This window comes from Penaeus chinensis, chromosome 11 (genome assembly GCF_019202785.1).
Source record: "Penaeus chinensis breed Huanghai No. 1 chromosome 11, ASM1920278v2, whole genome shotgun sequence".
NCBI lineage: Eukaryota > Metazoa > Arthropoda > Malacostraca > Decapoda > Penaeidae > Penaeus > Penaeus chinensis.
The window spans coordinates 39,492,333-39,504,832 of NC_061829.1; the positions used below are offsets into that span (position 1 = coordinate 39,492,333).

Below are 12,500 nucleotides of genomic sequence, written 5' to 3' on the forward strand. Positions count from 1 at the left end.
AGGGCATCCAATCAGGCGAGGGTGATACTGCCATATAACCTCTCAAATAGTGAATTGAGAGAGGCCTATGTCCTGCAGTGGAATGAATGGCTGTTAAAAAAAAAATATATATATGTATATATACATATATATATATATATATATATATATATATAAACATCTGTGGCAGTCAGCTGTCCTTAAAACAATGTTCGCATTAGTTTGGGTAACTTCAGTGAAGTATCTGGCTGTGAGGAGTCCATTGGTGACTAACTAAGAGCAACGCAGAATTTTGATTCACATGTCTGGCTGAGAACTTGAGCAGCTGTATCAGGTTGATCCAACAACAAGTGGATTGGCAAAGAACCTCCTTGGCCTAACTAAAGTTAGACTGGCGATCTCAGAGCTGAGGAGTGATAAAGCAGCATGTATTTTCGGCATCTCTGCCGAATATTTAATGACTGGTGATGGACCTATCCCATGGGGTTTGCATGCTTTCCTGGCTGCCATCTGGTAGTCCAAATCCATTGTCATCCCTCTCTGAAATGGGAAGGGGGTTCGACAGGACTGTAGCAGTTACCAAGGCATTGCAGTGCTCAGCATAACAGGCAAAGTTCTCGCTCATCTTTTTAAAACTTATCAGAGACCAGCTACTGTTGCATCCGAGACCGATTAATCTGGATTCACCCCTGGGAAATCGGCAACAGATGCCATGAACCCTCTCTACAAAGAGTATTTGGGGATGTCGGTATCTGTGCAGAGCCAAGCTGTATCTTCAAGGCACTGATACTGCTAGTTTGGCTCTACAGAATTGAAACCCGGTTGTCATCCCATGTCTTGTAGTCTCGTCTTGACGCACTGTGCTAGATCATAAGGTACATCTGACAGGCTCATGTGCCTAACCAACAGCAATTGTGGGAGCGACATAGAGTGTTACTTGCACAATCTGAGGTCGCTAACTCAGGCTATACGGACGCCTGCTTTGCTTCACAGAGGATGATCTTGCCCACCAGGTTACCTCCTCCCTTGACATCCCAGGGTGAAGGAGGCCCGTGAGACGTCCTAGGAGGTCATGGCTTAAGGAGATAGGGACGTAACCGCTCACCCCGGTTTGTGTAGTGTCCACTATTTTTTTTTGCAAATGGCTCTACAAGGGCTCAACCACCAAAAAGTAATTCGTTTTTTCCCCATTCCTTTTCTTTGCAGGATTTTTTTCCCCAGTACTATTGATATTGATAATGTTATTTTCATTACTGACATTAAGATTATTATAACGTCATCAGAATGTTAGTAAGAAGTTAACAGAATTTGAAATTATCAAGTTTTAGTAATGGTACTGCACGTACTTCAAACTACACTAGAACCCGAAAGCTTGGGTTAGGGATGTCTCTTTCTGCTTCTCCCTTCAGCTGGTTCAAATGATTAAGCTGTCAGTTGAGTGTCAGCCATCTCTCAATTCTGTATTATTATTACTGTTATTTTGCTGTTGTAGTAGTAGAAGTATTACAATTACTAATACTGTTATCATTATATTATCGTTATTATTATCATCATCATCATCTTTATTATTATTATTATTATAATTATCATTATCATCATCTTTATTACTATTATTATTATCATTATCATCATCTTTATTACTATTATTATTATCATTATCATCATCTTTATTACTATTATTATTATTGTCAATATCATCTTTATTATTATTATTATCATCTCCATTGTTATCATATTAATAATATTATTATTATTATCATAATTACCATCATTGTTATCACTATAATTTTCATACTCATTACCATTACTATTAGTATCATTAATAATTGTTATAATTACCGCCCTTATCAATATCCCCATCATTAACAAAACTATCAATATTTCTGCTGTTACTGTCACCATCATGAAAACCCCCTTCCTCTCCTCTCTCTCTAGTGGCCGTCGTTGACTACTTCCGGGGAAACAGCATGGCGTGCACGGCGGCCCACGCGTGCTTGATCATCCTCGTCCGCAGGGTCCTGGCCGGCGGGATCTGCACCTCCGCCAGACGCCTGGACGGCAAGACGGTCGTCATCACCGGCTGCAGCGTCGGCATCGGCAGGGAGACGGCTCGGGACCTCAGCGGCAGAGGTGGGCGTGGGCGCTTTGTCTGATTTGGGTCTTGTTTTGGGTGTATTGGCAGTGGTATTGTTATCTTTAGTGCATCATTATTATTGTTATTATTATTATTATTATTATTATTATTATTATTATTATTATTATAATTATTATTATTATTATTTTTATTATTATTATAGTTATTATTATTATTACTATTATTATTGTTGTTGTTGTTATTATTATCATTGTTAATATTATTTCATTATTGTTGTTATTATTATTTCATCATTATTATTGTTGTTATTATTATTTTATCATTATTATTGTTGTTATTATTATTTTATCATTATTATTGTTGTTCCTGTTTTGTTATTATTATTTTATCATTATTATTGTTGTTCCTATTTTGTTATTATTATAGCGAAAAGTCGATGCCTGTAGGCCTATAATGTAGAGAATAAGGAAGAAGAAGGAAAGAGAAAAGGTTGAAAGGTATAAATACTTCCATTCTCACACGAGGAATGATTAGCTAATCCGCAACCGTGACCAACCCGCAGGTGCCAAGATCATCATGGCTTGCCGCGACACCAGGGCAGCGGAGAAAGTAGCCAAGGAAATCGGAAGTCGGACTGGGGGGGAGCTGGTGGTGATGAGGCTGGACCTTGCCTCCCTGGCCTCCGTGCGGGCCTTTGCCGAGGAACTCAAGGCCAGAGTGACGCGTGTTCACATTCTCATCAATAATGCAGGTATGAGGGTATTCTCGTATCCAATTCTACAGTTTTAAAAGTTGTTAATGAGAGTTTTGGCTGTGTTGTATATTCTTAATGATATAAAGTCGTGTAGAATTGGTCTGCGCAGAACCTGTACAACTAGATTTTTTTTTATATAATGCATGCACAGTTGCAACCATACACTAAAAAGACAAAACACTGGAACTTTAGTTAGTGATGAGCAAAAATTTCACGCCCTGTCGTATAAAATTTCTTTTTCTAGAGGAAAATCTTCAAGACATAATTTTGCTTGTCATTATAATGCGACAAAACGCATATTCTTTACGAATGATGGTCGTGGATTTATAATTTAACCAAGGAATGCTTACAGTATGTTCCAATATGCACCAAAGAATTAAATCACCTTAAAGAATATAAAATGTAATAAAAAATCTAAGACTCATCATTTTTGGCATACTTGGAACAAGAATATTATAAAATATGGAGATTTTCCTTCCGGACATCGAACCTCACTGTAGCCACCGCAGATCCCAGAGTTTTACTCTTGTTCATACTTGCAATACTATGTATTCCTTTTACTATGATTTTCTATGTTGTACGTGCTAGTTTTAAATCTCAGGTATATAGCAGGTAATAAATTTGTCAGTTATTTCCGCACACACACACACACACACACACACACACACATATATTTATATATATTTATGTGTGTATATATATGTATATACATATATATGTATATATAGATGGATAGATAGATAGATAGATATAGATGTATATAGGTGTGTGTGTGTAAAATTATTTCTATAACACCTTTTCTTATTTTCCGTAGGTGTGATGTTCTGCCCATACAGCAAGACGGAGGACGGCTTCGAGATGCAGATGGGCACTAACCACTTCGGGCATTTCCTCCTAACGAACCTCCTGCTCCCTCTGCTCACCCACTCCGAGGAGGCGCGGGTGATCACGCTTAGTTCTTTGGCCCATTCCTGTGAGTTGCCTTGGGTCGTGCAATGTTGCATTATTCAATTTTCAGCATTATATGTTGTTTGCTATATTAGCGAGAGTAAAAACAAAAATCACGAGTTAGTTTTATGAGCGCGCGCGCATATTGGACATACGCACACACAAACACACACATACGCATATACATACACATACACACACACACACACACACACACACACACACACAAACACACACATACACACATACACATACACATACACCCACACACATACACATACACACATACACATACACACACACACACACACACACACACACACACACACACATACACACACATACGCACCACACACATATGCTTATATAAATAAATGAATAAATGTATGGAGATATATGTATATATATGTATGCATATATGTGTGTGTGTGCATATATTTATATATATAAATGTGTGTATATATGTATGTATATATATGTATATATATGTATATGTTTGTATATGTATATATGTATGTATATGTATATATGTATATGTATGTATATGTATATATATGTATATGTATATGTATATATATATATATATATATATATATATATATATATATATTAGAAAAACCCACAGTGCACAAACTAGAGTGTTTTACCATTCTTCATCTATATGTATATATTATTGTATGTATATAAGTATATGTATATGTATATGTATATATATATATATATATATATATATATATATATAAACATACCTCACATTCCCTGATACAGAAATATCTTTGCAATAGATGAGTTCACCGTCACATAGAAATTACATGAATACCTTGCTTGTGCCGGATAAATCAGACTTGGGGACAAGCATACGGAACATGATTTCTTTCCGTCTCCCTAGATGGCGTTATTCCCTTCGACGACATGACGTACGAGAAAGGCTTCGACCGCAACCAGTCTTACGCGAACAGCAAGGTGGCCAATATTCTGTTTACGCGCCGTCTTGCGAAGAAGGTGAAAGGTAGGTTGTGTAAATAGTGTGTAGCAAGGTTATACGTACACACATAAAAATATATTTCCATACGTGTTTGTATATGCATATATCTATCTATGTATATGCATATATATATCTATCTGTAGATGTAGATGTATATATATACATATATATATATATGTATGTATATACATACATATATATATATATAAATATATATATGTATGTATGTATGTATATACATACACATATATCTATGTATATAAATGTATGTATGTTTATATATATATATATATATATATATATATATATATATATATAGGTATATATATGTATGTATGTAGTATGTATATATGATGTCAATAGGTCTACAACCACCAAAAACTCAATAATATAAGTAATGACATGGAATATAAAAACATAGATGTTTATCCCCCAAAACACCAACAAACAAAGTAACGAAAAGAACCTAAATCCTCTGTCAGTCAAACCAAACCCGCAGACTCTCAACTCCCGACAAGCTAACGAACCACGTCCCAGCCCAAACTGCGTCCCGTTTTCACATCATCTGTTCAGTAAATTCTAGCGCGGCCATGAAGAACCCTCGTACAGGTCGTCTCCGGATCCGGACGAGGGCTTCTCTCAAACTATAACCACGCGAACGCTCTATAGGACTATTCAATTTCTAAATCCACTAAGACTCGCTCTCGACGACCATAGACATATCCACCCATGAACGTTTGCCAAAGTCATCAAAAGCTGATCATAGATATCACTTCTCCAGGCGTGAATTTCCTTCTTTTTTATTGTCTCTGTGAACCTTAAAGCTAAAACGGACTCCTCAAAGAAAACCCACGAACAAACGCTTAAGAACTTATCAAGGGAACCCACAAACAAACAAACATCCTAAGAACTAACTTACATACATCAAATCCCTCCCATAGTCATGCTTGAAATCTTGTCGCAGGCACGAAGATCAAGGTCTTCTCTCTGCACCCGGGAGTCGTGCAGTCCAACCTCTGGAGGCACGTCGCGGGGACTTTCGCGTCCTCCTGGTACGCTGCGCTCATCTCCAAGAGCTCAGACCACTCTGCATTGCGCTCTGGAGGCAGAGCAGGATGACTATAGTTATTACTTCAAGTGAGTTTTTTGTTGTTTTTTGGGTGGGGTAATTGCATTTTTTCTTATTTCAAGAAAATGCTCTGCACCCTGAATAGAGTTATAACTGCGAATAATAAAAATAAAAGTTTTATTGCTAGGATGAATAATTTATGATTTTTTTTTTCAGTTTATAGTATCTTCTCGTCATTGTTTATTATTATTTACCTTTTTATATTTTGTAATACTCCTATTTTTTAAACCACATAAAATCCAAAATCAACAAAGATTTATCAAGGCAAAATTACATATTGTTACCAGTATTAAATCTCGTGCGTTAATTTGTTTTGCTTTTGTTTTTAGTGACTGCGCGGCGGGTTACGCTTCGGCAACTGCCAGGGACGACAAGATAGCCGAGCGACTGTGGCAGTTGTCGGAGAAGATGGTTCAGCTTAAATAAGAAATTAGAGAAATAGTAAGAGAGAGAGAAGACTCGAAAAAGAATGGCAGACAAGGGCCTTATCAGTTCTCTTACCATTAGGCAGTGCCGTCTTAATCCAGTGCTGTCCTTTTTCTCACTTCGCTGAATGTTTACAATTAGATCAGGCTTCAGGTAAACTGCCTTTGAAGAAAGAAGGCGGACGTGTATACAGAACTTGAAACGTTCACTGATCCCGGCGCAGCGTTGCCAGACGTGAAAACCGATTATTTTGGACAAGAGAACTTTTTGACAATAATGATAACGACAGTGATGATAATAATGCCATATTAATGAAGCTATTAGTAAAGATTATCATAATAATAATTATGTTAATATTGTTGCTAATAATAACATTAATACTGATGATGTTGATATAATTAATGTTGATGATAACAATAACATTAATATTGATGATAATAATTGCGAAGGTACAAGGTGTTAGTACCGCATATATATATATATATATATATATATATATATATATATATATATAAATCTTCACGCAGTCCCCCAACCTTTTTAATTGACAACCCATTTCCCTTCTTCACACGCATATGATCTAATCACCTTTGTCCATTTACCTCTCTACCTCTTTTTTTTTTTCTTTTTTTTACCATACTATCTAATAATACCATGACTAGAAATCTAAGGCAATCTGTTCAAATAAAGAAAGTCTAATACATTTATTTGTTTAAAGCTTTACCAACCATTATATATATATACACATATATACATATATACACACACACACACACACACACACACACAGACACACACACACACACACACAGACACACACACACACACATATGTATATGTATATATATATATATATACATACACACATACATGCAGTTATTTTTTTTATTATCACCCTTCATTTTTTTCATATCACTCATAAAGAACAAAGCATGAATAAAGGATAACACACAAAATTATATTCAAAATAATTCCACATAATTAAATACAAGAACAAAGATATAGCAACAAAATATTTGTCTAAGATTGCAAAGAATCTTCATTTTGCAAGCCCGTTTGCCATAGGAAGAGGCCCGAGGGAGGCTAGCGCTTGCATTGCATTTGCAGCTCCAAAACTTAAACAACATCTGGCTCGCGTTTCAACTAAGGGTTTACGTTCACACTTTAGTATACATAGTAGGGAGGCACTGTCAGTGACTTTGTATGCATTAACATTTTAATGGAAACATGCATTATTATATAAAGGGTAAAATAAATAAATAAATAAACATGATTATTCGCATCATTATCCTGCTATCTGTCTCTGACAAATTATATGACAGGTGAATGCCCTATGAAGACAGTGAATGTGATATATTGACATATATATCAGGAGAGTGCATAAAAATGTCTTAGGCCACAGTACAATACTACTGTACAGGCAATGGCACAACTTTGCCATGTAACCGTCAGATTTCAGAAGTAGAACCTCTCAGTAAATTCACTTTTAATGCTTTCTCTAATATGTGCACACACAACGTTGGACAAAGAGTAACATGTATGCCAGGGAATCAATTTCGGAATAACGAAGATAAATATAAACAAGTAGTTTAAGGCAATGGCTAAATGGAATGGTACTGTGACAAAGAATGCTAATATAAGGCCAGCTGTAACAGATATCGATATCCAAACTGGAAGGTTTAGAATAATGGTAACGAAGAATTTACATGTAAAACATAATAACAGAATCACTAAAGAATATATTGGAATTAATTACATGAAAAAGTTGAATATTTGCTATGTAACTATATATGCACACACTCACACTCTACACTCATTAATATAGCATACCAATAAAATGAGTTATACATAATATTAGTCTACTGCACCAGCTGTATGTATGGACGTATTTTCTTTGAAAAAAAAAAGTGTAAATGCATTATAGATATCGAATGCAAAATACGAGCATGGAAATTCTCAAATAAAAAGATTTTTTTGGAATTTTCACTTCTTCCTGCTTTTGCTCAGAATATGATATGATATATATATATATATATATATATATATATATATATACACACACACTCATTCACGGCCTAGGCAAGAGCCTAGGCTTGAAACTGTTAGTTATAGATGCAGTCTTATTGAAAGATATTTAAATTGATGTTAATGATGACTGAGAGATAAACATGCAAACTTTCAAGTGCAAATGGCTCGTATTGTTCTGTTTTGTGAATGTGTAAAAATCATTTTATTTTATTTTCCTGCCGGCGGCAATGTAGGACGCAAATTTTGAACCATGAAGATGGAACTGACTCATCTTAATGTAGAAATGGCAATGGGAAGGCTATCTTCATCTTATATTTCCCCCTTGTTTTTCAATGAAGTGAGAAGATATAATGATTTTCTTTCTTTATGAAAATTCACAAATTTGGAAAGCTAAAAAAATAAATCATGGTCGAGCTCAAAAAGGTAAACCGGAAATGTGTTTATGAACAGGTTATGATCGGCAAACATCTACCTTTTCAACACAATTCATTATCGTTATTTTCATTTTTAACAAGAAAGAATAAAAGAGTGTGCGTCCGAAAGCGCTCATCCAAAATATCAAGAAAAAAACGTTAAGAGTCAATTTAAGCCACTTGAAAGAAAGAAATCTGACTTTAAGGAGACAGGTAAGTATTGTTAGGTCTCAAAACTGTGCAATTCGATGTTTTTAACTGTCATCAAAAGAAACTAAAGGTCACAATAATAACATGTCGAGAAAGATCTAAAGAGATTGGAGAAATAGAGCGGATCTAGGTGAGATTTTTTTTTTTTTTTTTTTAATCAAACGAATGAAACTTCCATTCTGTTATTCTGTCTCAATTTTCATTTTTAGTTAAATATTTGCAACCAAAATCATGAACGATAATGAACGAATTTTCGATATTTTTCGATTTTGCAGTTTCGCACTCCCAATCTATTTTTTTTCTTTTTTTTAGATGATATTGGAAATAATTATACCAAAACAGGATAGATCTCTTTATCATCAGTCAAGCAAAGTTAGGGCTTGTAGTCCACATAAAGTTCTGAAAAACAGATGAAATTTGAAGTACGGCATTATTCATTCGTTTTGAGGAAAACGTTCAGTTTTGTGATTTTTTTCCAGGAATAACCAAATTTTGAAGTCCTTATTGTCCGACATGTACGAGTAGATGCGTGGAAAACCCGAGCTTATGATAAATACAGTGGTTGGGTTATTCATCGCAGCTCTTTGTAGATAGAAGTAAACACACACACACACACACACACACACACACACACACACACACACACACACACACACACACACACACACACACACACACACACACACACACACACACGCACACAAAATCACACATATAAAATCCATCGTTTCTGTCTCTGCATTACTCTTGCATGTCGCTAGCGAAATATATATCCGGTAAATAGGTTTATTTTAACATACCTGATATTACTAATAGTATGCATTATATTGATATGGATGATGGAATACCCATAGTTACTATCTGTAAAATGATTAATGAATCTATAATCCCGTATCTCACCCCATTGCCAACTAGTATTTTTCACGATCTTTAATCTCCAAGGTGCGAGCGATGGGTGTTCAGTTGCAGCCGTGACGGGAGACTACAAAGTTGCACGTTCTGTTACTCGTTACGTCACTTAATATGGAATCCATTCGATCGTCTTTTAGCTTCAATTGGCTGTCTGTTAAGTTCTTCACGACAGGATGGGATTTCTTTCTGAAACAAGAAGCGTCAGTTTTAGCCTTCCTCTGTGGTCTGAGTGAGTTCCAGAAGTTTCACGTTTACGATAAGGACGTATCAGTTTTATGTATTTGCGATGTCATACTGGTCTCTCTCTGTCTCTCTCTCTGTCAGCCTTTTTCTCTCTGTCAGTCTTGTTCTTTCTTTCTCTCAGTCTTTCTCTCTGTCTGTCTGTCAATCTTTCTCTCTCTCTATCTCTCTCTGTCAGTCTCTCAGTTTGTCTCTCTCTGTCATATAGATAGATAGATAGATAGATAGATAGATAGATAGATAGATAGATAGATAGATAGATAAATATATATATTATAAATATAAAAAATATAGTATATATACAGTATATATGTGTTTTAAATAAATACATACATTCAAACATATATATATATATTTATATTTATATATATTTATATATATATATATATATTTATATATATTTATATATATATTTATATATATTTATATATATATTTATATATATATATATATATATATATATATATATATATATATCTATGTATATTAGTTCTTGATTGCTGTAGTCCACTGTTACTGTCAGAATCACATAGATCCTTCATTATTTGCAAACAAATTCTTTAGGTCAAATTATGGTAGACATATGGTAGACATAGTTTATTCATAATAAATGTTATAATACAGAAAAGCAGTTGAAATATTAGGTCAAACGTATACGAATGTACGTAACAAGAAAAATACACCTCGGAAATTTCAGTTCTGTGGTGTGACACTTATCAGAAGTGCACAGGAGTTTTCTTTTGGTGCCTGTCTTCAACTTGTATTTTTTCTTCTGCTGCTGATTGTGAATATCTTTACTCTTCGTGTTTTATTAATTTGGTGCTGATGATTTTTGTTGAATATTATTATTTATATTGTTACTTTTATTCCTACTAGTCTTACTCTTACTCCTACTCTTACTCTTACTCTTACTCTTACTCTCACTCTCACTCTTACTCCTACTACTACTTCGACTCCAAGTCTGACTCCTACACTGACTCCTACTCTTGCTCCTGCTCTTACTCCTGCTCTTACTCCTACTCCTATTCCTACTCTGACTCTGACTTCTACTCCTACTCATACTGCTCCTACTCTGACTGACACTGACTCTGACTCTGACTCTGACTCTGACTCTGACTCTGACTCTGACTCTGACTCTGACTCTGACTCTGACTCTGACTCTGACTCTGACTCTGACTCTGACTCTGACTCTGACTCTGACTCTGACTGACTCTGACTTCTACTCCTACTGCTACTGCTACTGCTACTGCTACTGTTGCTGTACCTCCTCCCGTACTACTATTACAGCTACTACTAATACTATTATTAGGGCTATCATTATCTTTGTTATGACTTTTTCCATCCTAAGTATTAGCTTCATGATAACTGCCACCTTCTCTTTTTCCCCAGTGGCTGTTGTTGACTACTTCCGAGGGAACTGCATCACATGCGCTGCATTCCATGCCTGCATAATCATCCTTGTTCGACGATTTCTGGCGGGTGGGATTTGCAGTTCCACTAGACGCCTGGATGGCAAGACAGTTGTTATCACTGGTTGCAATGTGGGCATTGGGAGGGAGACTGCTCGTGACCTTAGTGGTCGAGGTGAGATTTTCATGGTAATATTACTCTTATTATTGAGGCTTGCATTGATATTATTGTTATTGGCACTAGCATTGTTATTATTCTTATTTGTGTCAGTTTTCTTATTCTCCATGTTATTAATGTTATTTATTGGTTGATTATTTTATGTCTGATGTTTTATACTCCAGTCTATGTGAACAGGTTGTTATTTTCCTTTTCAATATATTATTATCAGTTATTTGGTTAAAATAACTTATCTTGGATTGTTATTTCCTATCGTTTACACACAAAGTCTGGTAGGATTGATTGGCAAATTTTAATCATCTGCATTTTGGTAAATTTACAGGCACTTGTTGATTGAAGATTTTATCCCCACCAGTAAAGATTTGAGCTGTAGAAAATTTACCACCATGGAACTCTCCCTTTTTCTCATTGTTCTGATAAAGTTGCAGTGGGTCTTCATTTTCTGTAAACTGATATCTGTGACATTTTCCAATGCAAATTTTGTTATGGTAGAAATTTTATTGCAAAAGATGTGTGCCAGATGTCAAGCTGTTCATTTGCATAGGAGTGAAGCTTCCTTGCTCTGAATGTGTTTTGCTGTGTCATTCTTAGTGTCCACTTCTATGAAATGGAAGATGCAATATGAGTGTGTGAGAGTGAGTGAGCATACATTTATATATATGTAGTAATGACAGTTAGTGAGTGTATTTCGATATAATCAAAACCGGTCAAATACAGTCTGTGTATTGTGAATATATTAATTCTCATTCATACCTTTTATACACTTGTCAACATGAATATGGTTCAAAGAAAAA

The 12,500-nt window shown here is 35.2% G+C and overlaps 2 protein-coding genes across 2 annotated transcripts in view; both read left to right on the plus strand.

Moving 5' to 3' along the window:
* LOC125030805 (retinol dehydrogenase 12-like) overlaps nucleotides 1–6,612 on the plus strand; it is a 7,111-nt gene extending 499 nt beyond the window's left edge. Inside the window, 7 exon segments of the mRNA XM_047621113.1 lie at nucleotides 1,915–2,109; nucleotides 2,637–2,825; nucleotides 3,643–3,801; nucleotides 4,666–4,785; nucleotides 5,726–5,834; nucleotides 5,836–5,898; nucleotides 6,220–6,612. Coding sequence (XP_047477069.1) covers nucleotides 1,915–2,109; nucleotides 2,637–2,825; nucleotides 3,643–3,801; nucleotides 4,666–4,785; nucleotides 5,726–5,834; nucleotides 5,836–5,898; nucleotides 6,220–6,316 — 932 coding nt within the window. The 3' untranslated portion in view covers nucleotides 6,317–6,612.
* Nucleotides 6,613–9,906: 3,294 nt separating this feature from the next.
* LOC125030550 (retinol dehydrogenase 11-like) overlaps nucleotides 9,907–12,500 on the plus strand; it is a 7,681-nt gene continuing 5,087 nt past the window's right edge. Inside the window, exons 1-2 of the mRNA XM_047620656.1 lie at nucleotides 9,907–10,108; nucleotides 11,509–11,703. Of these exons, the coding sequence (XP_047476612.1) occupies nucleotides 9,991–10,108; nucleotides 11,509–11,703 (313 nt within the window). The 5' untranslated portion in view covers nucleotides 9,907–9,990. The remainder of the gene's footprint in view (nucleotides 10,109–11,508; nucleotides 11,704–12,500) is intronic.